The 26,110-nt window shown below is 49.2% G+C and overlaps 1 protein-coding gene across 4 annotated transcripts in view; it reads right to left on the reverse strand.

The window, feature by feature from the left end:
* LOC144695849 (cornifelin homolog A-like) overlaps positions 1-26,110 on the reverse strand; it is an 87,252-nt gene that overhangs the window by 19,906 nt on the left and 41,236 nt on the right. For all 4 annotated transcript variants that reach the window (XM_078566885.1, XM_078566884.1, XM_078566883.1 and 1 more), the window contains 3 exons: positions 20,681-20,844; positions 17,779-17,915; positions 3,051-3,148 (listed from right to left, as the gene is read on the reverse strand). In XM_078566885.1, the coding sequence (XP_078423011.1) occupies positions 3,056-3,148; positions 17,779-17,915; positions 20,681-20,792 (342 nt within the window). In that variant the 5' untranslated portion in view covers positions 20,793-20,844 and the 3' untranslated portion in view covers positions 3,051-3,055. The remainder of the gene's footprint in view (positions 1-3,050; positions 3,149-17,778; positions 17,916-20,680; positions 20,845-26,110) is intronic.

A 26,110-nucleotide genomic window follows, 5' to 3' on the forward strand; every position in this document is an offset into this window, starting at 1 on the left:
ATCTCCGACAAGAGAGAACCTAACCATTGCTCCTTGACATTCAATGGCATGACCATCACTGAATCCCCCACTATCAACATCCTGGGGGTTACCATTGAGCACAAACTGAACTGTACCAGCCATGTAAATACTGCGGCTACAAGAGCAGGTCAGAGGCTAGGAATTGTGTGACGAGTAACTCATCTTCTGACTCCCCAAAACCTGTCCACCATCTACAAGGCACAAATCAGGAGTGTGATGGAATACTCTCCACTTGCCTGGATGAGTGCAGCTCCAACAACACTCAAGAAGCTTGACAACATCCAGGACAAAGTAGCCCGCTTGATTGGCACCACATCTACAAACATTCATTCCCTCCACCACTGACGCACAGTAGCAGCAGTGTGTACCATCTACAAGATCCAAGGCTTCTTAGGCAACACCTTCCAAACCCATGACAACTAACATCTAGAAGGACAAGGGTATCAGGCACATGATAACACCACCATCTGGAAGTTCCCCTCCAAGCCACTCACCATCCTGACTTGGAAATATATCGCCGTACCTTTGCTGTCGCTGGGTGAAAATCATGGAACTCCCTCCCTAACAGCGCTATGGCTGTACCTACACTGCATGGACTGCAGCGATTCAAGAAGGCAGCTCACCACCACAAGGGCAATTAGAGATGGGCAATAAATGCTGGCCCAGCCAGTGACATCTACATCCCAATAATGAATGAATTAAAAATAAATAAAGGCAGCTGATCTGAAGGCTTTGATCTATTAGAAGATCAGCTAGGTTTAAAATGTTAAGTAGGTAAACATGGGAGAAATTCTACAATGTAAGGTGTAAAGTGAATATTTGCATTTTTAAATAAACCAGACTAGCTTGAATTTGAAAGAGGGGGTGAATTGTTACACCTAGCCAGGAGAAATTAAGAAACAGTGTGTTTATTTTTCCCAACGGTTACTGATAAAATTGATACTTTGATAGATTTTTATTGTTAGAGACGTAAAAGTTCAAAGACATAGTGAAACAATGGGAATTTGCATTTAAAGGGGAAAATATTTATAAAGGAGAGAAGGCTGTGTGTAAGGGATGGCATTCTAAATCTAACATAAGTGTGAAAAGCCTCCAGTATCTAAGCCTCAAGCTGCTGTAGAGAAGAACTGAAGCTGAAAAAAACTCACCTTGAATTTGGGATATTGTGTGTTATTTTGCATGGTTTTTTTATAATCTATGTGTCTCACTGTTGCCTTATCGGAGGTGTAACTAGGGTTTAGATTAATTCGGGGATTTGTAAGTTATCATATTAGTAATTTGTAGAATTACATATGTGCTTCAAATTATTTCTTCTATTAATAAAGGTTTAATTTAGGTTTGTAAGAAACCTATAAGACTCAGTGGTCTTCTTTTTACTGAATTCAAAGCCAGCATCTCGAAATAAGTATAAATTGCAAATAACTGGCAGCTGCTTCAAGTTTTCTTCTGGGATTTGGGAAGATTGGCATTTACCACCTGCCTGGCATAACACAAAGGTTTTACCCTGACATGCCTGACTAGCCGTGACTCACACCAGAGGAATTTCTAACCTTCAGAAACCAGCAGGGGCCTTGTTACCTTTAAAGAAATGCAGCAACACCCTTTACATTTCTAAGGCAGAGCTCTGGACCACAGAGACAGCTTGTCTGCAAGGACAAAAGGAGACCCTGACTCCTCTAGTCAGCTTCTCAAGATTCCCAACCTGGCGAAATATATCCTTTGTGCAAAACCCAGGAGGAGAATGGGAGCTATGTCACATGACCCCACCCCCCGACAACCACCTAATGCTGCTGAATCTGTGGAACTGAACCCAGGTAGTCCACCATTTTACCACCTAACAGGTAGCAGCAGAAAGAGCTCTGTGCAGGTACATTGCCCGACACTCATCTACACTGTGAGCCACTGGAACATCGGAACTCCTGTATCTGTGGCTATGAGACTCATTCATTTCTACGCGCTTTCTTCCATTGTGGAAGCCCTCGCTTCTGGAAAGTCGGATCACCCTGTAACAGTTTCAGCCTGCCAACTTCTGAAGGAATACCCCACTGGACTTCTGATTCTGGACTCTGGACTCAGGTGAAACCATAACTCTTATTTTTATCATGGTCTTGCCCTGTACCCCTTTCTTTCCCTTATCCCTCTGTTATTGGTTGAGTGCAAAAAGGGACAGATGTGAAGACCCTTCCAGCATTTTATGTGTGCGTAAAATAAACCAACCGTCTTATTTTACCTTATCTTGAGTTTGCTGTTAGGTTATTAATAGAGGATTAGATCATTTCAATCTGAAGGGTTGGAGAAAACACCCCACCGCTTATAAAGGGGGAAATCAAAAATCAAAAACACCTTTCTGTTTATGGACGAGTAGTGATTGGAGAAATCAGGACTGTTTAAATTAATTCCTTTCCTGTCCGTAATAAATAAACAAAGCAAAAAAGTGACATGAGGAGAAACTTTTGTTTATGCAGCGGGTTGTTAAAATCTGGAATGCGTTGCCTGAGAGTGTGGTGGAGACAGATTCAACTGAAGCATTCAATAGGGAATTAGACTATTATCTGAAAAGGAAGAGTGTTCAGGGTTACAGGGAGCAGATGGGGGAATGGCACTAGGTGAATTGCTCATTTGGAGAGCTGGTACAGACACGATGGGCCAAATGGTCTCCTTCTGCACAGTAACAATTTTGTGATTCTGTAAACTTGCAAAAATGAATTGGATAAATACCAAAAGGACTAGGGTGAAAGAGGGGGACAACAGACAGCTCGACACAGGCACAATAGGCTGAATGGTCTCCTATTCTGCTCTATGATTCTTTGATATGAAGAATCAGCTGAGGCAGGATGGTGTTTGCTATGATGCCAATAAACGTGGACAGTGTGTTGACACTTGGTGGCTCAGGAAGAGCAGGCTCTTAGGAAAGTTTCGCAGGTTCAGTTAGTACTGATGGAACCTTCACCTAACCAGAGTACATCCAGTGAAGTGGTAAAAGAGAAGCAAGAGTTTTATGTGAAAAAGGAGGTGGCTGTTTCTCTTACCAGCGCTACCCATTGTGGTTACGCAACTCACGAGCCATTCGACAGAGTTCACATGGACCACAGAACAGCATCATCAAGGCATCATTGCAAATTGTTCCCTGTAACACAGAGAATAGACATTATAAATAATCCTTCCTTCTAAATGTACATTTCCCAGAAAGTGTGCAGGATATTCCAAAATCACCAACATCTCACCCACAGGCAATTCTTCGCCTGTCTGCTTGGACAGTTAGTACCAGTGGCTTTTCATTCAGGGAAGGAATCACAGCCAGGTCCAATCCTGTTTTCACCTGTTGTGCAAACACACACTGTCCAGCAGAGGTCACTGGATCACTACAGTGTGATTTGGAACAGGAACGCTGGCTAATTGGCCCATTCCCCTTCCCGCTAATTCACCACAAACCAGATATTACAGTGACTAGTTAGCCTCAGCAACAACAGCTTTGCATGAAATGGATTTGGCTGTTAGTCATTCATGTTTTACCCAAACCCTCTTCATTTTCCTAATTTTGGCAGAGGACAGATCTATAAAGCACAAAACCTTTCAACAACAGGTGATGGACACCAGGGTCAAACAAGTCCATTTCCTTCAAAGATCCAACCTCAATGGCCAAACTCCTCAAAACATCCTCAACCTCCTTAAAATATCCTCAACTTCCTCAGAACCTGAGTTAGTGGAGAGCTACACTGGCAAGGAACAGTGAAACAGGAGAGTGAGAGACTTTGGGAGATGAGTGGGTCATAAAGCATCGAGGGAGTCATTGAGGGTTGCAGGGCAGGTTCAGAGAGTGATTCAGAAAGCAGACAGTAATCTGGGCTTGATTAATAAGGGCATAGAGTACAAGAGCAAGGAGGTTATGTTGAACTTGTATAAAACACTAGTCCAGCCTCAACTGAGAGTATTAAGTCCGGCTCTGGGCATCACACTTTAGGGAGGATGTGAAGGCATGCAGAGGAGTGCAGCAAAGACTCATGAGGATTGTCCCAGGGATGAAGCAATTCAGTTATGTGGATAGACCGGAGAAGTTAGTACAGTTCTCCTTAGAGAAGGCTTTTTAAACTTTAACAGGAAATTTCAATCAGTGTAAGTAGAACGTTAATTGAAATAATAAGAACATAATCACAGACAGGAATAGGAGCATTAATCAACATTTAATTAGTAATACAATTAATTAGTTAATTAAAGTACAATAAAGATGGCAGGGCAGGTGATGTGTTGCAACTGCAGAATGTGGGGTTTCCTGAACCCTGGGGTGATCCAGGGGAAACAGGTTAGCAGTAAGTATCAGCAGCTTGAGGAGCTTCGACTGAGCTGGAGGCCAAGCTGCAGACACTGTGATGCATCGGGGAGGAGGAAAAGTTTCCTGGACACTTTGTTCCAGAAGGCAGTCACACCCCTTAGGAAAGGGTCTTCTGCTTTGGTCAGGGACAGGAGGGTGTGTCCGCAAGTCAGGCAGGTTTTTTTTATTTGTTCATGGGATGTGGGCATCATTGGCTAGGCCAGCATTTGTTGCCCATCTCTAAATTAACTTTGAGAAGGTGGTGGTGAGCTGCCTTCTTGAACCGATGCTGTGCATGTGGTGTAGGTACACCCACAGTGTTGTTAGGGAGCGAGTTCTAGGATTTTGACCCAGCAACAGTGAAGGAACGGCGATATATTTCCAATTCAGGATGGTGAGTGACTTGGAGGGGATAGATGTTCTCATCTATATGCTGCCCTTGTCCTTCTAGATAGAAGTGGTCATGGACACCAAAAAGGTAGAAGTGGAAGAACCTCAGGCTTTGTAATTGTCCAACAAGTTCAAGGTTCTTGCAACTTCCATGGATGAGAGTAGGGGCTGCAGGATGGATGAATGAACTGACCATGGCACGATGGTACAGGAAGACATTCTAGCAAGGGAGTGAATAGGAATGTAGTGGTATTTGGGGACAGTGTAGTCAGCGGATTGACACACTGCTCTGCAACCAAGAGAGAGAGCCCAGAAGGCTGTGTTGCCTACCTGGTGCCAAGGTTCTGGACATGTGCCCTGGGCTGGAAAGGAACTTGCGGTGGGAGGGAGGAGGATCCACGTAGGTAGGACATAGGTAGGACTAGGAAAGAGGTTCTGCTTAGGGAGCATGAGCATCTAGGGGCTGAATTAAAAAGCAGAGCCATGACCAACTTGGAGTAAGGTAAATAAGATTAAAGATTTAAATGCATGACTCAAAGACTGGTGTGGGATTAATGGATTTCAATTCACGGGGCACTGGCACCAGTACTGGGGAAAGTGGGAGCTGTACTGTTGGGGTGCTCTTCACCTAATGGCTGGGGCCATTGTTCTTTGAGTCATCTAGCTAGTGCAGTAGGGAGGGCTTTAAACTAAATAGTGCGGGCAAGGGATCAATTGAGGGAAAATGTGATAATTTAAAGGGAGAGGACAAGACAAGAGAATATGGTAACAATAAGGGCAATGCAGGAAGGTGCATTGCATACAAACTTAAGCATGTGCCACCAGATAAGGCCAGCAGATGCAAAAATAGTGAAAAGGCAGAATTTAAGGCTCTCTTTCTGAATAAGTGTGACATGTGTAACAAACCAGATGAGGCCCAATTAAGGGCTATTTAACAGTGGTGTTGGCCTTTAGCTGATGGCAGAGTGCCCACCACATGGGGAGGTTGCAAGCTAAATAGAAGCAGCACGAGGGGCAGCCCAAGCTGGAGGCTCAATGGCCCAAAGAGAGGGCCATAGGCAGAGAAAGCAGCCCCCGAGCCCCAACACACTCCCCAGACACTCAGCCCCGTGATTTAATTTTTTTTAAACTTACCTGGTGTGGCTCCCGAGGTCTCTGACCTGCCTGAGCAGCAACTGCTTCTCCTGCTGAGACTCCTTCTGATTGGGCCAGCGGCATTAGGAGCCCTGTCCACTGCCCTTAATTGGATGTGGGGCTGCAGGTGGCCTGCAGTTAAATTGCTGAGCCAACCCCACTGGCAGCAAGTGCAGGCACAAAAGTGCACATTTCATCCCAACATCAGGGTCTGAAACCCATAGGAAAATTCAGGGCCAGCAGGAAGCCATTCAGCCCCTCGAACCTGTTCCACTATTCAATGATATCATGGCTGATCTAAGACCTAACTCCATAAACCCGCTTTTGCTCCATATCTCTTAATATATTTGCTTAACAAGAATCCAACTCAGATTTAAAATTAACAATTCATCTAACATCAATTGTCACTTGGGGAAGAGACTTCCGAATTCTGCCAGCCTTTATGTCTTGAAGTGTTTCCTAATTTTACTCCTGCACGGTCTGGCTCTAACTTTTACACGATGACCCGTAGTCCTAGACTCCCCAGCCAAAATAAATATTTTCCCTCTATACCCCACCTGTTTCCCTAATTTCTTGAGAAATTTGATCAAATAACCCTTAAGCTTCTAAATTCCAGGGAATACAACCCTAGTTTGTGTAATCTCTCCTCATAATTTAACCCTTAGAGTCCAGGTATCATTGTGATGAATCTACGCTGCACTCCCTCAAAGGTCAGTCTATCCTTCCTAAGGTGTGGTGCCCAGGGCTGCTCCCAGTAACTCCAGGTGTGGTCTAACCAGGGCTTTGTATATGACTACTACTACGTTGTAAAAGACTACTACACACGTTTATTCTAGTCCTCAAGATATAAAGACCATCATTGCATTAGTCTTTTGATAATTGCCTGTACCTGTTTAAGACATTTAACGATTGATATACCCGAACGCCCCAGTCTCCGTGCAGAGACAGTTGAATGAATGGTCAAAACATAGTGACAAATACACCCACAACTTTAACAATCTGTTGTTGAAAATTCAGCCTGTTCTGAGGGTCGGAGTTAATCGGTCAGATAGATGGATTTCTTTTGTGCTGATGGATTTGTTCGATAACATGATGAGCCGGTCTGAAGTAGGCCTAAGGCTATAGGCTCACTGTGACACAGCTGAAGCTTCCACTAAAGACTCCACTAAGGGTGGGGGGGCAAATTTAAACCAATAAAAACAAAAAGCTAAAAGCTACTGCGGATGCTGGAAATCCAAAACAAAAACAGAATTACCTGGAAAAACTCAGCAGGTCTGGCAGCATCGGTGGAGAAGAAATCAGTTAACGTTTCGAGCCTTCATGGCCCTTCGGCAGAACTGAAGCATAGTTAGGAGAAAGGAGAAATATAAACTGGTTTAAGGTGGGGTGGGGGCGGGGGGGGAAGAGAGAAGTTGAGGGTGTGGTGATTGTGGAGATAAGCAAGCAGTGATAGGAGCAGATAATCAAAAGATGTCACAGACAAAAGGATCAAAGAGGTGTTGAAGGTGGTGATATTTGTCTAAGAAAAGTGCTAATTAAGAATGGAAGACAGGACACTCAAGGTACAGCTCTAGTGGGGGTGGGGTGGACAGACTAACAAGGTTTTAGTTTTAGATTTAAAAATAATGGAAATAGGTGGGGAAAGAAGAATCTATATAAATTATTGAAAAGCGGGGGGGGGGGGGGGCAGAAACGGGGTGGGGATGGGGGGAGGGGGAGTTTAAGATCTAAAGTTGTTGAATTCAATATTCAGTCCGGAAGGCTGTAAAGTGCCTAGTCGGAAGATGAGGTGCTGTTCCTCCAGTTTGCGTTGGGCTTCACTGGAACAATGCAGCAAGCCAAGGACAGACATGTGGGCAAGAGAACAGGGTGGAGTGTTAAAATGGCAAGCGACAGGGAGGTTTGGGTCTTTCTTGCGGACAGACCGCAGGTGTTCCGCAAAGCGGTCGCCCAGTTTGCGTTTGGTCTCTCCAATGTAGAGGAGACCGCATTGGGAGCAACGAATGCAGTAGACTAAGTTAGGGTAAATGCAAGTGAAATGCTGCTTCACTTGAAAGGAGTGTTTGGGCCCTTGGACGGTGAGGAGAGAGGAAGTGAAGGGGCAAGTGTTGCATCTTCTGCGTGGGCATGGGGAGGTGCCATAAGTGGGGGTTGAGGAGTAGGGGGTGATGGAGGAGTGGACCAGGGTGTCCAGAAGAATCTATATAATTTATATAGATTCTTCTTTCCCCACCTATTTCCATTATTTTTAAATCTAAAACTAAAACCTTGTTAGTCTGTCCACCCCACCCCCACTAGAGCTGTACCTTGAGTATCCTGTCTTCCATTCTTAATTAGCACTTTTCTTAGACAAATATCACCACCTTCAACACCTCTTTGATCCTTTTGTCTGTGACATCTTTTGATTATCTGCTCCTATCACGGCTTGCTTATCTCCACAATCACCACACCCTCAACTTCTCTCTTCCCCCCCCGCCCCCACCCCACCTTAAACCAGTTTATATTTCTCCTTTCTCCTAACTATGCTTCAGTTCTGCCGAAGGGCCATGAAGGCTCGAAACGTTAACTGATTTCTTCTCCGCCGATGCTGCCAGACCTGCTGAGTTTTTCCAGGAAATTTAAACCAATGTTTCAAAGTCAATTAAACTAAATCCAAATAAAGGCAAAATATTGCGGATGCTGGAAATCTGAAACAAAAACAAAAAGTGCTGGACAAACTCAGCTGGTCTGACAGCTTCTGTGGAGAGAGAAACAGAGTTAATGTTTCAAGCCCCTATGACTCTTCTGTAGGAGAGACACACGGACTCATAACGCTGTCTCTGTTTTTGTTTCAAACTAAATCCAAACATTGCAACTGTTGGGAGACTGGTTAAGAAGACACACACAGTGATTGGTGGAGATGGCGCGCACAGTGATTGGTGGAGATGGCGCGCACAGTGATTGGTGGAGAAGGTATGCACAGTGATTGGTGGAGAAGGCACGCACAGTGATTGGTGGAGAAGGCACACACAGTGATGGGTGGAGAAGACGTACTCAATGATTGGTGGAGAAGGCACACACAGTGATTGGTGGAGAAGGCACACACAGTGATTGGTGGAGAAGGCACGCAAAGTGATTGGTGGAGAAGGCACACACAGTAATTGGTAGAGAAGGCACACTCAGTGATTGGTGGAGAAGGCACACACAGTGATTGGTGGAGAAGGCACACACAGTAACTGGTGGAGAAGGCACACAAAGTGATTGGTGGAGAAGGCACACACAGTGATTGGTGGAGAAGGCACATACAGTGATTGGTGGAGAAGGCACACACAGTGATTGGTGGAGAAGGCACACAAAGTGATTGGTGGAGAAGGTACACACAGTGATTGGTGGAGAAGGCACACACAGTAATTGGTGGAGAAGGCACACAAAGTGATTGGTGGAGAAGGCACACACAGTGATTGGTGGAGAAGGCACACACAGTGATTGGTGGAGAAGGCACACACAGTAATTGGTGGAGAAGGTACACACAGTGATTGGTGGAGAAGGCACACACAGTAATTGGTGGAGAAGGCACACAAAGTGATTGGTGGAGAAGGTACGCACAGTGATTGGTGGAGAAGGCACGCACAGTGATTGGTGGAGAAGGCACGCATAGTGATTGGTGGGGAAGGTATGCACAGTGATTGGTAGAGAAGGCACACAAAGAATTGGTGGGGAAGGCACACACAGTGATTGGTGGAGAAGGCACACACAGTGATTGGTGGAGAAGGTACACACAGTGAGTGGTAGAGAAGGCACGCAAAGTGATTGGTGGAGAAGGTATGCACAGTGATTGTTGGAGAAGACACGCACAGTGATTGGTGGAGAAGACACGCACAGTGATTGGTGGAGAAGGTATGCACAGTGATTGGTGGGGAAGACACGCACAGTGATTGGTGGAGAAGGCACACACAGTGATTGGTGGAGAAGACACACACAGTAATTGGTGGAGAAGACACACACAGTGATTGGTGGAGAAGGCACAAACAATGATTGGTGGAGAAGGTATGCACAGTGATTGGTGGAGAAGGTATGCACAGTGATTGGTGGAGAAGGTACGCACAGTGATTGGTGGAGAAGGCACAAACAGTGATTGGTGGAGAAGGTATGCACAGTAACTGGTGGAGAAGGCACACAAAGTGATTGGTGGAGAAGGCACACACAGTGATTGGTGGAGAAGGCACACACAGTGATTGGTGGAGAAGGCACACAAAGTGATTGGTGGAGAAGGTACACACAGTGATTGGTGGAGAAGGCACACACAGTGATTGGTGGAGAAGGCACACACAGTGATTGGTGGAGAAGGCACACACAGTGATTGGTGGAGAAGGCACACACAGTAATTGGTGGAGAAGGTACACACAGTGATTGGTGGAGAAGGCACACACAGTAATTGGTGGAGAAGGCACACACAGTAATTGGTGGAGAAGGTACACACAGTGATTGGTGGAGAAGGCACACACAGTAATTGGTGGAGAAGGCACACAAAGTGATTGGTGGAGAAGGTACGCACAGTGATTGGTGGAGAAGGCACGCACAGTGATTGGTGGAGAAGGCACGCATAGTGATTGGTGGGGAAGGTATGCACAGTGATTGGTAGAGAAGGCACACAAAGAATTGGTGGGGAAGGCACACACAGTGATTGGTGGGGAAGGCACACACAGTGATTGGTGGAGAAGGCACACACAGTGATTGGTGGAGAAGGTACACACAGTGAGTGGTAGAGAAGGCACGCAAAGTGATTGGTGGAGAAGGTATGCACAGTGATTGTTGGAGAAGACACGCACAGTGATTGGTGGAGAAGACACGCACAGTGATTGGTGGAGAAGGTATGCACAGTGATTGGTGGGGAAGACATGCACAGTGATTGGTGGAGAAGGCACACACAGTGATTGGTGGAGAAGACACACACAGTAATTGGTGGAGAAGACACACACAGTGATTGGTGGAGAAGGCACAAACAATGATTGGTGGAGAAGGTATGCACAGTGATTGGTGGAGAAGGTATGCACAGTGATTGGTGGAGAAGGTACGCACAGTGATTGGTGGAGAAGGCACAAACAGTGATTGGTGGAGAAGGTATGCACAGTGATTGGTGGAGAAGGTACGCACAGTGATTGGTGGAGATGGCACGCACAGTAATTGGCGGAGAAGGTACGCACAGTGATTGGTGGAGAAGGCACACACAGTGATTGGTGGAGAAGGCACAAACAGTGATTGGTGGAGAAGGTATGCACAGTGATTGGTGGAGAAGGTACGCACAGTGATTGGTGGAGATGGCACGCACAGTAATTGGCGCAGAAGGTACGCACAGTGATTGGTGGAGAAGGCACACACAGTGATTGGTGGAGAAGGCGCACATAGTGATTGGTGGTGAAGGCACACACAGTGATTGGTGGAGAGGGCACACACAATGATTGGTGGAGAAGGTATGCACAGTGATTGGTGGAGAAGGTACGCACAGTGATTGCTGGTGAAGGCAGGCGTAGTGATTGGTGGAGAAGGCAGACACAGTAATTGATGGAGAAGGTACGCACAGTGATTGCTGGTGAAGGCAGGCATAGTGATTGGTGGAGAAGGCACGCACAGTGATTGGTGAAGAAGGCAGGCACAGTAATTGGTGGAGAAGGCACGCACAGTGATTGGTGGAGAAGGCGTGCATAGTGATTGGTGGAGAAGGCACACACAGCGATTGGTGGTGAAGGCATGCATAGTGATTGGTGGAGCAAGCACAGTCGTTGATTGGTGGAGAAGGCACACACAGTGATTGGTGGAGAAGGCACACTCAGTGTTGCATTATAGGTTTGTTTGCTGTCTCATTGATGAGATCTTGTGACTTGTATGTTTAAATATGAGCAATTTGTTGGTAATGTTTAACTATGTACAGGTCCCTGTTACTGCCATGCATGGTGCTTCTCCCATGTAGGCTCTCTCTAGACTGTTCTACGAGTCTATTACCATGTGACTCTATACATCATACCATGGATGGTGCTATTTTCCAGGCCCATATTAACCCTTGCTCTGCTGAGCACTTATACATTACAATGGCTTACAGGCACACAAAACATTCCCCTTTCTTATCATTCCTCCCTTCTAACAGGGTACAGATATTCACAATACAATCCTTACTTGCTATCCCTGCTCCCCCATCTCAATTATCTAACTTTATAAATTCAGACGGTCTTGAAGCTTGACAGCAAAGAGTCGGGATAAATGGGTCTTTTTCTGGATGGCAAGCTGTAACTAGTCGGGTGCCACAGGGTTCAGTCCTTGGGCCCTAACTATTTTCAATCTAATAATGACTTGGATTCAGGGATAGAAGGTACTATAGATAGATTTGCAAATGACATCAAAATAGGTGGGAAAGTAAGTTGCAATGAAGAAATAAGAAATTTAGAAATGGATATGGGCAGGTTAGGTGAATGGGCCAAAATTTGGCAGATGGAGTTTAACGTGGATAAGTGTGAGATTATCCATTTTGGTTGGAAAATTAAAAAGGCGACTTATTATTTAAATGGAGAGAAACTTCAGAATGCTTCAGTGCAGAGGGATCTGGGTGTCCTCGTGCATGAATCACTGAAAGCTAGTATGCAGGCACAGCAGGTAATAAGGAAGGCAAATGAAATTTTGGCATTTATTGCTAAAGGAATAGAATATAAAAATAGGGAAGTGTTGTTGCAACTGTACAAGGCATTGGTGAGACCGCATCTGGAGTACTGTGCACAGTTTTGGTCCCCTTACTTGAAGAAGGATGTAGTTGCACTGGAGGCGGTTCAGAGGAGGTTCACTAGATTGATTCCAGAGATCTGGGACTTGTCTTATGAGGAGAGATTGAGCAGTTTAGGCCTATACTCGCTAGAGTTTAGAAGGATGAGAGAAGATATAATTGAGGAAAAAAGATGCTAAAGGGGATAGACAAAGTAGATGTGGAGCAGACGTTTCCCCTTGTGGGGCATTCTAGAACGAGAGGCCATAGTTTTAGGCTAAGGGGTGGTAGATTTAAATCAGAGATGAGGAAGAATTACTTTTCTCAAAGGGTCGTGAATCAGTGGAATTCACGACCTCAGAGTGCAGTGGATGCTGGGACACTGAATAAATTTAAGGGGGAGATAGACAGATTTTTGATTAGTAATGGGTTGAAAGGTTATGGGGAGAGGGCGGGAAATTGGAGTTGAGGCCAAAATGCAATCAGCCATGATCGTAATGAATGGTGGGGCAGGCTCGAGGGGCTGAATTGCCTGCTCCTGCTCCTAGTTCTTATGTTCCACATCTTGGTCTGTGAAGTTTGGAGGAATGGTAGTAGTACTCCATGTTTCTGGTAATTGGTTATCTCTATTTGATTCCCTTTTTGCGTTCCTTCAAGTTGTGTTTCTCTTTATTAACAACCCATCTGCTTTTTCCAGACACTGTGGGTTTGTCTGATTCCTTCCGCATTCCTAGAGTGCACATGAATTTTCTTTATCCATGGTCTGCCATGTTCTTGCTGGACGTTGGCATTTCGCAAATAGAACTTTCATTTCCACTTGAATCACATTCTTAGCCAAACTTCTGTTTGCTGTTTCATTTTCAAATCATTTTTCAAGTTTATACATCTTTACATTCAGCTCATCATTTTTTTGCAAAGCTCACTTGCATCATCTTGAGTTTTCCTGTAATTCAGCAAAGATTCCTCGAGTTTCTTCTGTTCTTCCATTCTGCTGTTTAAGACAGTCTTCATTTCTTCATGTTGCTGAATGGTTAAGCATTCTTTCAACTGTTTATTTTAGTGTTGACCTCTTGCCAACTCATTCTGGGCTTCATTGCATCATTTCATTGCTACTGATAGTTCCAACGCAGCTTTTTCTGAAGTAACATTCAATGTCCTTTTTAGTTCCTCATGTCTTTCCATGGCTACATATTAATTTTTCAAAGAGTCTTTCAGGGTCGTAACTTCTTTGCATGCCTTTTCTGCCTACTGTTTCGCCTGGCTGTACATGTGGTTGAGTTTGCCAAACTCCCACTTTGATTTTCCAGCTTTTGAATTGAGGTTGTTGTTACTTCCTCCTGATACCTTTGAGTCATCTCCAAAATTTGTTTGCTCAGATCTTGAATAGCTTGGTTCATTGAAGATTTCAGTTTATCATGCATTTTGAAAGGTATATACTCAGCTTGAACCTGGCACTTAAAATCTTCTAGTTCAGCCCTCATGCAAACATTTTCCTACAGAACATCTTCATTTATCTTTTGCATGGTTAACTTATTTTGAGTTACCTCAGATAGTTTTCCTTCATTCACAGCCATCTGCTCACTCTGCACTTCCATTTGCTGTTGCAGTTTGGGTATTGTGTCAGTATTTTATTTTTTAAAAACTGTTTTTAATCTTTTCGGCTGCTTCTCAGCCATTTCTTTCTTCTGCACTAATCTCTTCGGCTTGTGCATTTCATTGCACTGCATGGTCAGCAACCGTCTTGTGGTTTACTTGAATATTTTCTCCCTTGCTTTGGGGTCTTTAGGCTCCTTCTCTCTGGGGTTTTCTGTCGCCCTCTCTCTGGGGTCTTTTGTTGCCCATGGCGCTTCACTGGGGGTGTGCTAGACCTTCTTCTAGAATCTGCGCTCTCCACAACTTGCAGTTTAACATATCTGTCAAAGCCTTTTAATATCTCACCAAATGCTGTTGAGCATTGACCTATACGATTGGCTGTGGAGTATTTCACCCGCAAATGAACCAAACAGGAATAAAGACCTGTCAACTTGTACTTCTTATTTAATTATTCTTATTTAATCCTGTAATTCTCCTCTAAACTAAAAATTCTTTTCTCCAGGACTCTTGGGACTGGCTTAGCTATTTCCTTATCCAAAATGGATCTGGCTCTACTAATTCTTTTTGCCTATGGCTTTTTTTGTAGTAGTTGCAGCTTTAAATGTTGTTGCCCTTTTAAGGCAGTTGCCATTTTTTTCACTCAGGCTGTGTACAGCCTGTTGGCTCGCTCTCTGTCAGCCCCCCCACAGTTTTTCAGATTCGACAGGATCCCCACGATCGTGACCCTTCTGAGTCCCTGAGACTGCCACCTATTCCACAATGTAAGTACAGTTTCTTTTTTGTAGTTTTACTCACCCGTCTTGTGATCTGACTAGGTTCCTTCACTCTGCATCCCTCAGGGTCTTGCAATGGACCTTGACTCACTCTGGTGGATTCCTGAACTTCCAAGTTTGTAGTGCAGCTTCTTCAACTGTTTGTTTGCTTCTTCTTAGGCGCGTATATCTCAGGTCGAGCTTCAGCTGCTTTTAGTTTTACATATCTTGGGATTCTGTTCTGGATTCATCATTCAAATGCCACCTTTCATACCACCGCTGATCACCATGCTGTGTTATTGGTTCATTTAGTGTCTCGTTGATGAGATCTTGAGGCTTGGATGTTTAAACATGAACCACTTATTGATAATCCTTAACTATGTACAGATTCCAGTTACTGCCATGCATGGTGCTGCTCCCATGCAGGCTCTTTCTAGACTGTTCTACAAGTCTATTACCATGTGAAGGCATCCTCAGTGATTGGTGGAGAAGGCACACTGTGATTGGTGGAGAAGACATGCTCAGTAATTGATGGAGAAGGCACACAGTGTTTGGTGGACAAGACATGCTCAGTGATAGGTGGAGAAGGCGTACTTAGTGATTAGTGGAGAAGGCACACTCTGATTGGTGGAAAAAATATGCTCAGTGATTGGTGGAGGAAGCACACTCTGATTGGTGGAGATGGTACACTCAATGATTGGTGAAGGAGGCGCACCATGTGATTGGAGGAGGAGGCACACTCAGTGATTGGAGGAGGAGGCACACTCTGATTGGTGGAGGAGGCACACTCAGTGATTGGTGAAGGAGGCACACTCAGTGATTGGTGGAGGATGCACACTCAGTGATTGGTGAAGGAGGCACACTCAGTGATTGGTGGAGGATGCACACTTGGTGATTGGTGAAGGAGGCACACTCAGTGATTGGTGGAGGATGCACACTCAGTGATTGGTGAAGGAGGCACACTCAGTGATTGGTGGAGGATGCACACTTGGTGATTGGTGAAGGAGGCACACTCAGTGATTGGCGGAGGATGCACACTCAGTGATTGGTGAAGGAGACACGGTCAGTGTTTGGTGTGCGTTTAAAGTACTGGGTGTGATGATGGTCCTGGCTATAAAGGCCTTTCTCTGGCTCAAAGCATTCCATTGTCAGAGGTTATCTGGCAAATGTTGGTTCATCCTTTCAGAGGGTCTCAACTCCTCAGTCTAATCTAATCCTGAGAGAAATCCAATCAAGAATAGAATGTCCTGTGCTGCTTAATGTGCCCTGAGCTGGTTAGCTTGTCCTGAGCTGGTCAGTAGGTCTGAGCTGGTAGTCAGCCAGCTGGTCAGTCAGTCTGAGTTGATTAGTTGGTCTGAGCTGTTCATTTGGTCAGTGGGTCTGAGCCGGTCAATTGTTTTGAGCCAGTCAATCACTCTGAGCTGGTCAATTGGTCTGAACCAATCAATCAGTCTGAGCCGGTCAATTGGTCTGAGCCAGTCAGTAGGTCTGAGATGGTCAGTCAGTCAGTCGGTCTGAGTCGGTCAGTTGGTCTGAGCTGGTCAGTGGGTCTGAACCGGTCAGTGGGTCTGACCACAAACACAAGCTCCAGTGGTGAAAGGGCAGTGCACATGTCCCGAGATTTAAAAATAACTTAAGAGACCTCATGAATGGGGAGAGTGTGTGGTGAGGGATGGGAGGAGGGTGGGGGATGGGAAGGAGGGTGACAGATGGGGGAGAGGGTGCGGGATGGGGGAGAGGTTGAGGAATGGGGAAGAGGGTAGTGGATGGGGAAGAGGGAGGGAAATGGGGGTGAGGGTGGGGGATGGGAAAGAGGGTGAAGGATGGGAGAGAGGGTGAGGGATTGGGGAGAGAGTGAGGGATTGGGGAGAGGGTGGGGAATGGAGGAGAGGATGGGGATGGAGGAGAGGGTTGGGGATGGAGGAGAAGGTGGAGGATGGGGAAGAGGGTGATGAATGGGGGAGAAAGTAGGGGATGGGGAAGAGGGTGAGGGATGCGGATGAGGGTGAGTGAAGGTGGATTGGGTGGAGGATGGGGAAGAGGGTGGAGGATAGGGAAGAGGGTGACGGGTGGGGATGAGGATGGGGGATGGAGAAGAAGGTGGGAGATGAGGAAGAAGGTGGAGGATGGGGAAGAAGGCAGGAAATGGTGAAGAGGGTAGGGGATGGGGAAGAGGGTGGGGGATGGGGAAGAGGGTGGGGGATGGGGAAGAGGGTGGGGGATGGGGAAGAGTGTGGGGGATGGGGAAGAGTGTGGGGGATGGGGAAGAGGGTAGGGGATGGGGAAGAGGGTGGGGGATGGGGAAGAGTGTGGGGAATGGGGAAGAGGGTGGGGGATGGGGAAGACGGTAGGGGATGGGGAAGAGGGCGGGGGATGGGGAAGAGTGTGGGGGATGGGGAAGAGTGTGGGGGATGGGGAAGAGGGTGGGGGATGGGGAAGAGGGTGGGGGATGGGGAAGAGGGTGGGGGATGGGGAAGAGTGTGGGGGATGGGGAAGAGTGTGGGGGATGGGGAAGAGGGTAGGGGATGGGGAAGAGGGTGGGGGATGGGGAAGAGTGTGGGGAATGGGGAAGAGGGTGGGGGATGGGGAAGACGGTAGGGGATGGGGAAGACGGTGGGGGATGGGGAAGAGTGTGGGGGATGGGGAAGAGGGTGGGGGATGGGGAAGAAGGTGGGGGATGGGGAAGAGGGTGGGGGATGGGGAAGAGGGTGGGGGATGGGGAAGAGGGTGGGGAATGGGGAAGAGGGTGGGGGATGGGGAAGAGGGTAGGGGATGGGGAAGAGTGTGGGGGATGAGGAAGACGGTGGGGAATGGGGAAGAAGGTGGGGGATGGGGAAGAGGGTGGGACGTACCTCAATGTTATAGGAAAGTCTCATGTGGGTTCTCAGTGCAATGAGAGCCCCGGGAGCCAATGGCAAACAGCAATTCTCTCCGTAACTATGGGCTACATGACAGCCCAAGATGCTGGGGCAGAAGGTACCGAGGATACCTGTGGGAAGAAACATTCCTCATTCAGTATCTATCATTCCGAAAGCTTTTTATTTACATTCCCTTATCCTCATTCTCCACATGTCTCAGTCAGGGGGAAGGAGAGGGCATTAGCTGCCCTATGATCAGTTTAAATGTCCAGTGTGAATGTTAGTGAATGGGGGAGTGGCTGAATGAGTGAATGGGTGAGGTGGCAGATGGGTGAGGTGGCAGGTGGGTGAGGTGGCAGGTGGGTGAGGTAGCAGGGCAGGTGGGTGAGGTGGCAGGGCAGGTGGGTGAGGTGGCAGGGCAGGTGGGTGAGGTGGCAGGTGGGTGAGGTGGCAGGTGGGTGAGGTAGCAGGTGGGTGAGGTGGCAGGTGGGTGAGGTGGCAGGTGGGTGAGGTGGCAGCGTAGGTGGGTGAGGTGGCAGGTGGGTGAGGTGGCAGGTGGGTGAGGTAGCAGGGCAGGTGGGTGAGGTGGCAGGTGGGTGAGGTGGCAGGTGGGTGAGGTGGCAGGTGGGTGAGGTGGCAGGGCAGGTGGGTGAGGTGACAGGTGGGTGAGGTGGCAGGTGGGTGAGGTGGAAGGGCAGGTGGGAGAGGTGGCAGGTGGGTGAGGTAGCAGGTGGGTGAGGTGGCAGGTGGGTGAGGTGGCAGGTGGGTGAGGTGGCAGGTGGGTGAGGTGGCAGGTGGGTGAGGTGGCAGGGCAGGTGGGTGAGGTGGCAGGTGGGTGAGGTGGCAGGTGGGTGAGGTGGCAGGGCAGGTGGGTGAGGTGGCAGGGCAGGTGGGTGAGGTGGCAGGGCAGGTGGGTGAGGTGGCAGGTGGGTGAGGTGGCAGGTGGGTGAGGTGGCAGGTGGGTGAGGTGGCAGGGCAGGTGGGTGAGGTGGCAGGTGGGTGAGGTGGCAGGTGGGTGAGGTGGCAGGTGGGTGAGGTGGCAGGGCAAGTGGGTGAGATGGCAGGTGGGTGAAGTGGCAGGTGGGTGAGGTAGCAGGTGGGTGAGGTGGCAGGTGGATGAGGTGGTAGGTGGGTGAGGTGGCAGGTGGGTGAGGTGGCAGGTGGGTGAAGTGGCAGGTGGGTGAGGTAGCAGGTGGGTGAGGTGGCAGGTGGGTGAGGTGGCAGGTGGGTGAGGTAGCAGGTGGGTGAGGTGGCAGGTGGGTGAGGAGGCAGGTGGGTGAGGTGGCAGTGGGTGAGGTGGCAGGGCAGGTGGGTGAGGTAGCAGGTGGGTGGTGTGGCAGGGAAGGTGGGTGAGGTGGCAGGTGGATGAGGTGGCAGGTGGGTGAGGAGGCAGGTGGGTGAGGAGGCAGGTGGGTGAGGTGGCAGGTGGGTGAGGTGGCAGGGCAGGTGGGTGAGGTGGCAGGGCAGGTGGGTGAGGTGGCAGGTGGGTGAGGTAGCAGGGCAGGTGGGTGAGGTGGCAGGGCAGGTGGGTGAGGTGGCAGGTGGGTGAGGTGGCAGGTGGGTGAGGTGGCAGGTGGGTGAGGTGGCAGGTGGGTGAGGTAGCAGGGCAGGTGGGTGAGGTGGCAGGGCAGGTGGGTGAGGTGGCAGGTGGGTGAGGTGGCAGGTGGGTGAGGAGGCAGGTGGGTGAGGTGGCAGGTGGGTGAGGTGGCAGGGCAGGTGGGTGAGGTGGCAGGTGGGTGAGGTGGCAGGTGGGTGAGGTGGCAGGTGGGTGAGGTGGCAGGTGGGTGAGGTGGCAGGTGGGTGAGGTGGTAGTTGAGTGCGGTGGACGGTCGGATGGGGTCGGGTCAGGAGGGTGGTTTGTTGATTGGGGTGGGGGGACGTTGGGCCTGGTCAGTGGGTAGTCCAGACTTTGGGGTGTAGTTGGGTTGGGCCAGGTGGGTAGTCAGAGGGCGTAGTTGATTTGGGCTTGGGTTTACCACCTTCTCAAGGGCAACTAGGAATGGGCAATAAATGCTGGCCCAGCCAGCGAAGCCCACACCCCATGAAAGAATAAAAGTAAATTAAATTAGTCAGGCTGGGGGTGGTCAGAGGGTGCAGTCAGGTCGGGCTGGGGGGGGGAGCGTAGTTGGGGGGGGTCAGAGGCTTTAGTTGTGTCAGGCTGGGGGGTTAGTCGGGTGGGCCAGAGGCTTTAGTCGTGTCAGGCTGGGGGTTAGTCGGGTGGGCCAGAGGGTGTAGTCAGGTGAGGCTAGGGTTAGTCGGGGAGGTCAGAGGGTATAGAAGGGTCAGGCCGGGCGGTAGTCAAGGGGTCAAAAGGTGTAGTCGGGTGGATGAGGGGGTGGTTGGGTCTGGTTGTGGTTGGGGAGGTGGGGGGTGTCAGTATGAGTAATTTAGGGGGGGGTGTGTGGTTAGTGAGTATTCCCCAGGTGTTCAACTAGGTTTTATCTGTCTAGCGTTTTGTGGATAATTATCCAGGTAAGTACACTGGATTTGCCTGAAGTCTCTGACTCTAACTCGGAGTTAGAGTCCCAGGGAACAGTGGAATTGCCCTTTGGAAGTTTAAACCTCCTGAGCAATTCCCACATTGGTCAGCACATCAGGACTCCCACAGGGTCCCGACATGCATCTCAGTCACACGCCCAGTCTTTGATAATCCAGAGGCTGGAAGGTTTGGGCCTTATGTTCTACTATTTGCACTCACCTCCTCCCTGACCCTTGACCCCACCCTGACCTCTGCCTTGATCCTTGCCCTGACCCTTATTATCACCTTTGCTCCACCTCTCCCCCTGACCCTCACCCCCACTCTGCCCCTCAGCATTGCCCTTGCCCCAGCTCTTGCACTGACCTCCTGCCTTCACCCTTGCCCTTGCCCTCGGCTCACCTTGCTAATGATACTTACAGATAGGTACATTGTCAGCCAGGCTGCAGAGTCCCGTGCTCCATGTCCCCGATCCTAGCAGTGGTTTACGTTCAGTAATGGGCTGCTGGGTGATTACACCTGTCAGACTCATTACTGCTGAGACTTCGAGTTACCCGTGGGAAACGGCAGAGACAATGGCTGGGCTGCAAAGATAACACAAATCAGCACAGGGTGAATGGCACTGATGGGAAACAAACCCTTAACAGTGGTGATAACACAGGACACTCCAGGCTGTAAAAAGACAAACATTCACAGAGTCTCAGGTTCTTTTCAAACTACAAGATTTGATTAAACAGGACAAAGTGAACAGTACAAAAGATTGTTAATGAGCCAATCAAATAGCAATGCAATCCGGAGTCAGAGATCGAAAGGGAAATGATTTGTTAAAGTTTCTGTAACCCTGTCTGTGGAGGGGTGTAGTGCAGGGTAGTTGTGTAACCCTGTCTGTGGAGGGGGGTAGTGCAGGGTAGTTGTGTAACCCTGTCTGTGGAGGGGGTAGTGCAGGGTAGTTGTGTAACCCTGTCTGTGGAGGGGTGTAGTGCAGGGTAGTTGTGTAACCCTGTCTGTGGAGGGGGGTAGTGCAGGGTAGTTGTGTAACCCTGTCTGTGGAGGGGGTAGTGCAGGGTAGTTGTGTAACCCTGTCTGTGGAGGGGTGTAGTGCAGGGTAGTTGTGTAACTCTGTCTGTGGAGGGGGTAGTGCAGGGTAGTTGTGTAACTCTGTCTGTGGAGGGGGTAGTGCAGGGTAGTTGTGTAACTCTGTCTGTGGAGTGGGGTAGTGCTGGGTAGTTGTGTAACCCTGTCTGTGGAGGGGGTAGTGCAGGGTAGTTGTGTAACCCTGTCTGTGGAGGGGTGTAGTGCAGGGTAGTTGTGTAACCCTGTCTGTGGAGGGGGTAGTGCAGGGTAGTTGTGTAACTCTGTCTGTGGAGGGGGTAGTGCAGGGTAGTTGTGTAACTCTGTCTGTGGAGGGGGTAGTGCAGGGTAGTTGTGTAACTCTGTCTGTGGAGTGGGGTAGTGCAGGGTAGTTGTGTAACCCTGTCTGTGGAGGGGGTAGTGCAGGGTAGTTGTGTAACCCTGTCTGTGGAGGGGTGTAGTGCAGGGTAGTTGTGTAACCCTGTCTGTGGAGGGGGGTAGTGCAGGGTAGTTGTGTAACCCTGTCTGTGGAGGGGGGTAGTGCAGGGTAGTTGTGTAACCCTGTCTGTGGAGGGGGTAGTGCAGGGTAGTTGTGTAACCCTGTCTGTGGAGGGGGGTAGTGCAGGGTAGTTGTGTAACCCTGTCTGTGGAGGGGGGTAGTGCAGGGTAGTTGTGTAACCCTGTCTGTGGAGGGGGCTAGTGCAGGGTGGTTGTGTAACCCTGTCTGTGGAGGGGGGTAGTGCAGGGTAGTTGTGTAACCCTGTCTGTGGAGGGGGTAGTGCAGGGTAGTTGTGTAACCCTGTCTGTGGAGGGGGTAGTGCAGGGTAGTTGTGTAACTCTGTCTGTGGAGGGGGTAGTGCAGGGTAGTTGTGTAACCCTGTCTGTGGAGGGGGTAGTGCAGGGTAGTTGTGTAACCCTGTCTGTGGAGGGAGGTAGTGCAGGGTAGTTGTGTAACCCTGTCTGTGGAGGGGGTAGTGCAGGGTAGTTGTGTAACCCTGTCTGTGGAGGGGGTAGTGCAGGGTAGTTGTGTAACTCTGTCTGTGGAGGGGGTAGTGCAGGGTAGTTGTGTAACCCTGTCTGTGGAGGGGGTAGTGCAGGGTAGTTGTGTAACCCTGTCTGTGGAGGGAGGTAGTGCAGGGTAGTTGTGTAACCCTGTCTGTGGAGGGGGTAGTGCAGGGTAGTTGTGTAACCCTGTCTGTGGAGGGGGGTAGTGCAGGGTGGTTGCTGATTGGTGCTCAGGCTGGTCCAATACCATGGCACCAAATAACAAGGAGATTTCCAATGCTCCGTCCAATCAGAGGCATCAACAAACGGGTCAGAACCGTAAGGTCACCCAACCCAAGAGTGATCTGAGAAATCTGCTCACCCTAGGAGAAGCATCAGTCAATATTTCTAATGGATTTTATAAATAGGGACACGGAGTAAAAGTCACTGGCTCGATCACAGTTACATAATGTGTTAAAAGCAAAATACTGCGGATGCTGGAAATCTGAAACAAAAACAAAAATAGTTGGAAAAACTCAGCAGGTCTGCGGAGAGGAATACAGTTAACTTTTCAAGTCAATATGACTCTTCATCAGAACTAAAATAAATTAGAAATGAGGTGAAATATAAGCTGTTTGAGGGGGGTGGGACAGGTAGAGCTGGATAGAGGGCCAGTGATAGGTGGAGATTGCCAAAGATGTCGTAGATAAAAGGACAAAGAGGTGTTGAAGGTGGTGATATTATCTAAGGAATGTGCTAATGGTGACATTAAGGGTAGAAAGCAGGACGAGCAAGGTACAGATAGCCCTAGTGGGGGTGGGGTGGGGGGAAGGGATCGAAATAGGCTAAAAGGTAAAGATAAAACAACGGATGGAAATACATTTAAAAATAATAATAGAAATAGGTGGGAAAAGAAAAATATATTTTTAAAAATATATAAATTATTAGAAAAAAGTGGGGTCGGAAAGAGGGTGGGGATGGAGTAGAGAGTTCATGATCTAAAATTGTTGAACTCAATATTCAGTCCGGAAGTCTGTAAAGTGCCTAGTCGGAAGATGAGGTGCTGTTCCTCCAGTTTGCATTGAGCTTCACTGGAACATTGCAGCAGGCCAAGGATGGACATGTGGGCATGAGAGCAGGGTGGAGTGTTGAAATGGCAAGCGACAGGGAGGTCTGGGTCATTCTTGCGGACAGACCGCAGGTGTTTCGCAAAGCGGTCGCCCAGTTTGCGTTTGGTCTCTCCAATGTAGAGCAAACCGCATTGGGAGCAGCGAATGCAGTAGACTAAGTTGGGGGAAATGCAAGTGAAATGCTGCTTCACTTGAAAGGAGTGTTTGGGCCCTTGGACGGCGAGGAGGGGGGAAGTAAAGGGGCAGGTGTTGCACCTTCTGTGGTTGCATGGGGAGGTGCCATAGGTGGGGGTTGAGGAGTAAGGGGTGATGGAGGAGTGGACCAGGGTGTCCCGGAGGGAACGATCCCTATGGAATGCCGCCGGGGGGGCTGAAGGGAAGATGTGTTTGGTGGTGGCATCATGCTGGAGTTGGCAGAAATGGCGGAGGGTGATCCTTTGAATGCGGAGGCTGGTGGGGTGATAAGTGAGGACAAGGGGGACCCTATCATGGTTCTGGGAGGGAGAGGAAGGTGTGAGGGCAGATGTGCGGGTGATGGGCCGACATGGTTGAGGGCCCTGTCAACCACCGTGGGTGGAAAACCTCGGTTAAGGAGACAGGAAGACATGTCAGAGGAGCTGTTTTTGAAGGTAGCATCATCAGAACAGATGCGACGGAGGCGAAGGAACTGAGAGAATGGGATGGAGTCCTTACAGGAAGCGGGGTATGAGGAGCTGTAGTCGAGGTAGCTTTGGGAGTCGGTAGGCTTGTAATGGATATTGGTGGACAGTCTATCATCAGAAATTGAGACAGAGAGGTCAAGGAAGGGAAGGGAAGTGTCAGAGATGGACCATGTGAAAATGATGGAGAGGTGGAAATTGGAAGCAAAATGAATAAGTTTTTCCAGGTCCAGACGAGAGCATAAAGCAGCACCGAAGTAATCATCGATGTACTGGAGAAAGAGTTGTGGGAGGGGGCCTGAGTTGGACTGGAACAAGGAATGTTCCACATACCCCATAAAGAGACAGACATAGCTGGGGCCCATGCGGGTCATGGAGTGGAGTGCGGATGGACATGGGAGGTGGGAGGGCAGGGCGGGTGGACACTCAGCCCCCTGCTTTTCAGATGAGTGCCTCGCAGTCCTCCTGGAGGAGGTGGCTGCCAGGAGGGTCAACATTGTCCCAGAGATGGGAGGAAGAGGCCACCGCACCTCACAAAGAAGGCATGGGAGGAGGTTGCAGCGCTGGCTAGCAGCCATGACGTGGTGTGGAGCAGATGTGTGCAGTGCTGGAAGTGCTTCAATGACCTGCTGCACTCAGGAAGGGTGAGCACCATGTTGGCATGGGTCAGTGTGAAGATGTGTTATGGGCCGGCCGTCCCCCTATGGACCTCAGGGGTGTTAAAGTCTGAGTCCCAACTGTCAATGATGCTGGAGCTGGCCAAGGGGGTGAGCCCTGGCTGCTTGGACTGAGTGCCTTGCAGCTCGAGGGCCATGACTCAGGTGTGCCATGCGAGGCGTTCCTCAGGTGGGGTTGGCCAGGATGCAGTGGCGCCGCAGGTAGAGAGCGGACTAATCAATTCTCCTCTGTCCTTTCAGAAGTCAAGCCATAACCAATCATACAAGTTACGTACAGGTGGAGGCCCTGCCCAGCCCGCTGCTACTCACCAGGTTTGAGCTCAAGAGCTGGCATGCTCCCCGTGCAACCGGGCGGGGGTGCCAATGCGCAGAGATGAGACTTTCGGATTGTGCAACCATTCTAGTGCAGTCTCTTCATTGATGGGAGCCTCAAACCTGGAGTCCTCATTGATCATTGGAAGACGAGGGCACCATGATGCAGATCTCCAATGTCTCACCAGGGTGCCTGGCATGCACAGTGACAGTGTGATGACTTAAACTAATGACATGTCCTTGTTCTCCCTTAGATTCACCAGCAGGCATTCGCTCTGCGGACCCCGAAGGGTCACCCCTGACACCGGAGACCACCGGGCTTCATTTGCACCTGGGTCACACCCGCTCTCTGAACCAGGCACCAGCGCAGATACCAGCACCTCAGTGGGCATCAGATCAGTGATCAGAATGTTGGTGCACATTGGTGAGGGCACTTCTCACTCGCTTGAGGTGCAGGCGGAGGCAGAGAGTGCCCAGGGCGATGGCAGTAGGAGGATTGCTGGGGACCAGGACGATGCAGAGTCGAAAACTGATGATGAGCCTCTAGAGTCGTCCATTAGGCGGCAGATACTGGATGTTCAGTGGGATGTGTGGAAGGATTTGGCAAAGAACCATGAGGTTCTGTGTGCCATGGTCTCCATGTGGAGAAGTACATGCGGATCATGAACTCTGTGTTGACTCTCATGGGCGAGCACACTGCCTCCTCCTTTGAGAGAGTGGCGACTCTCATGGAGAGGCAGATCCAAGAACGGAATCAGGGGCTCCTGAGGTTGCGCTCGGACCTGCAAGGCCTCACACAGGTACTGACCTCAGTTGGTCATTGCCAGTGTGGAAGATGAATGGGGCACCCAGTATCCCAGCTCGGTGCCTGTCCATCAATGGCGAGCAGGGAGGTTCAGAATGACCTCACGTTGGCACACGAGCTGCTTGTCATCTCTGCAGGCTCCTCTCAGGGCGCTCTGGATCATGGCAGCAGCTCCTCCACCCCTCAGCCAGTGACCGTGGCATCTGATGAGG

The sequence above is a fragment of the Cetorhinus maximus genome, chromosome 21, assembly GCF_964194155.1.
Source record: "Cetorhinus maximus chromosome 21, sCetMax3.hap1.1, whole genome shotgun sequence".
NCBI classification, from domain to species: domain Eukaryota; kingdom Metazoa; phylum Chordata; class Chondrichthyes; order Lamniformes; family Cetorhinidae; genus Cetorhinus; species Cetorhinus maximus.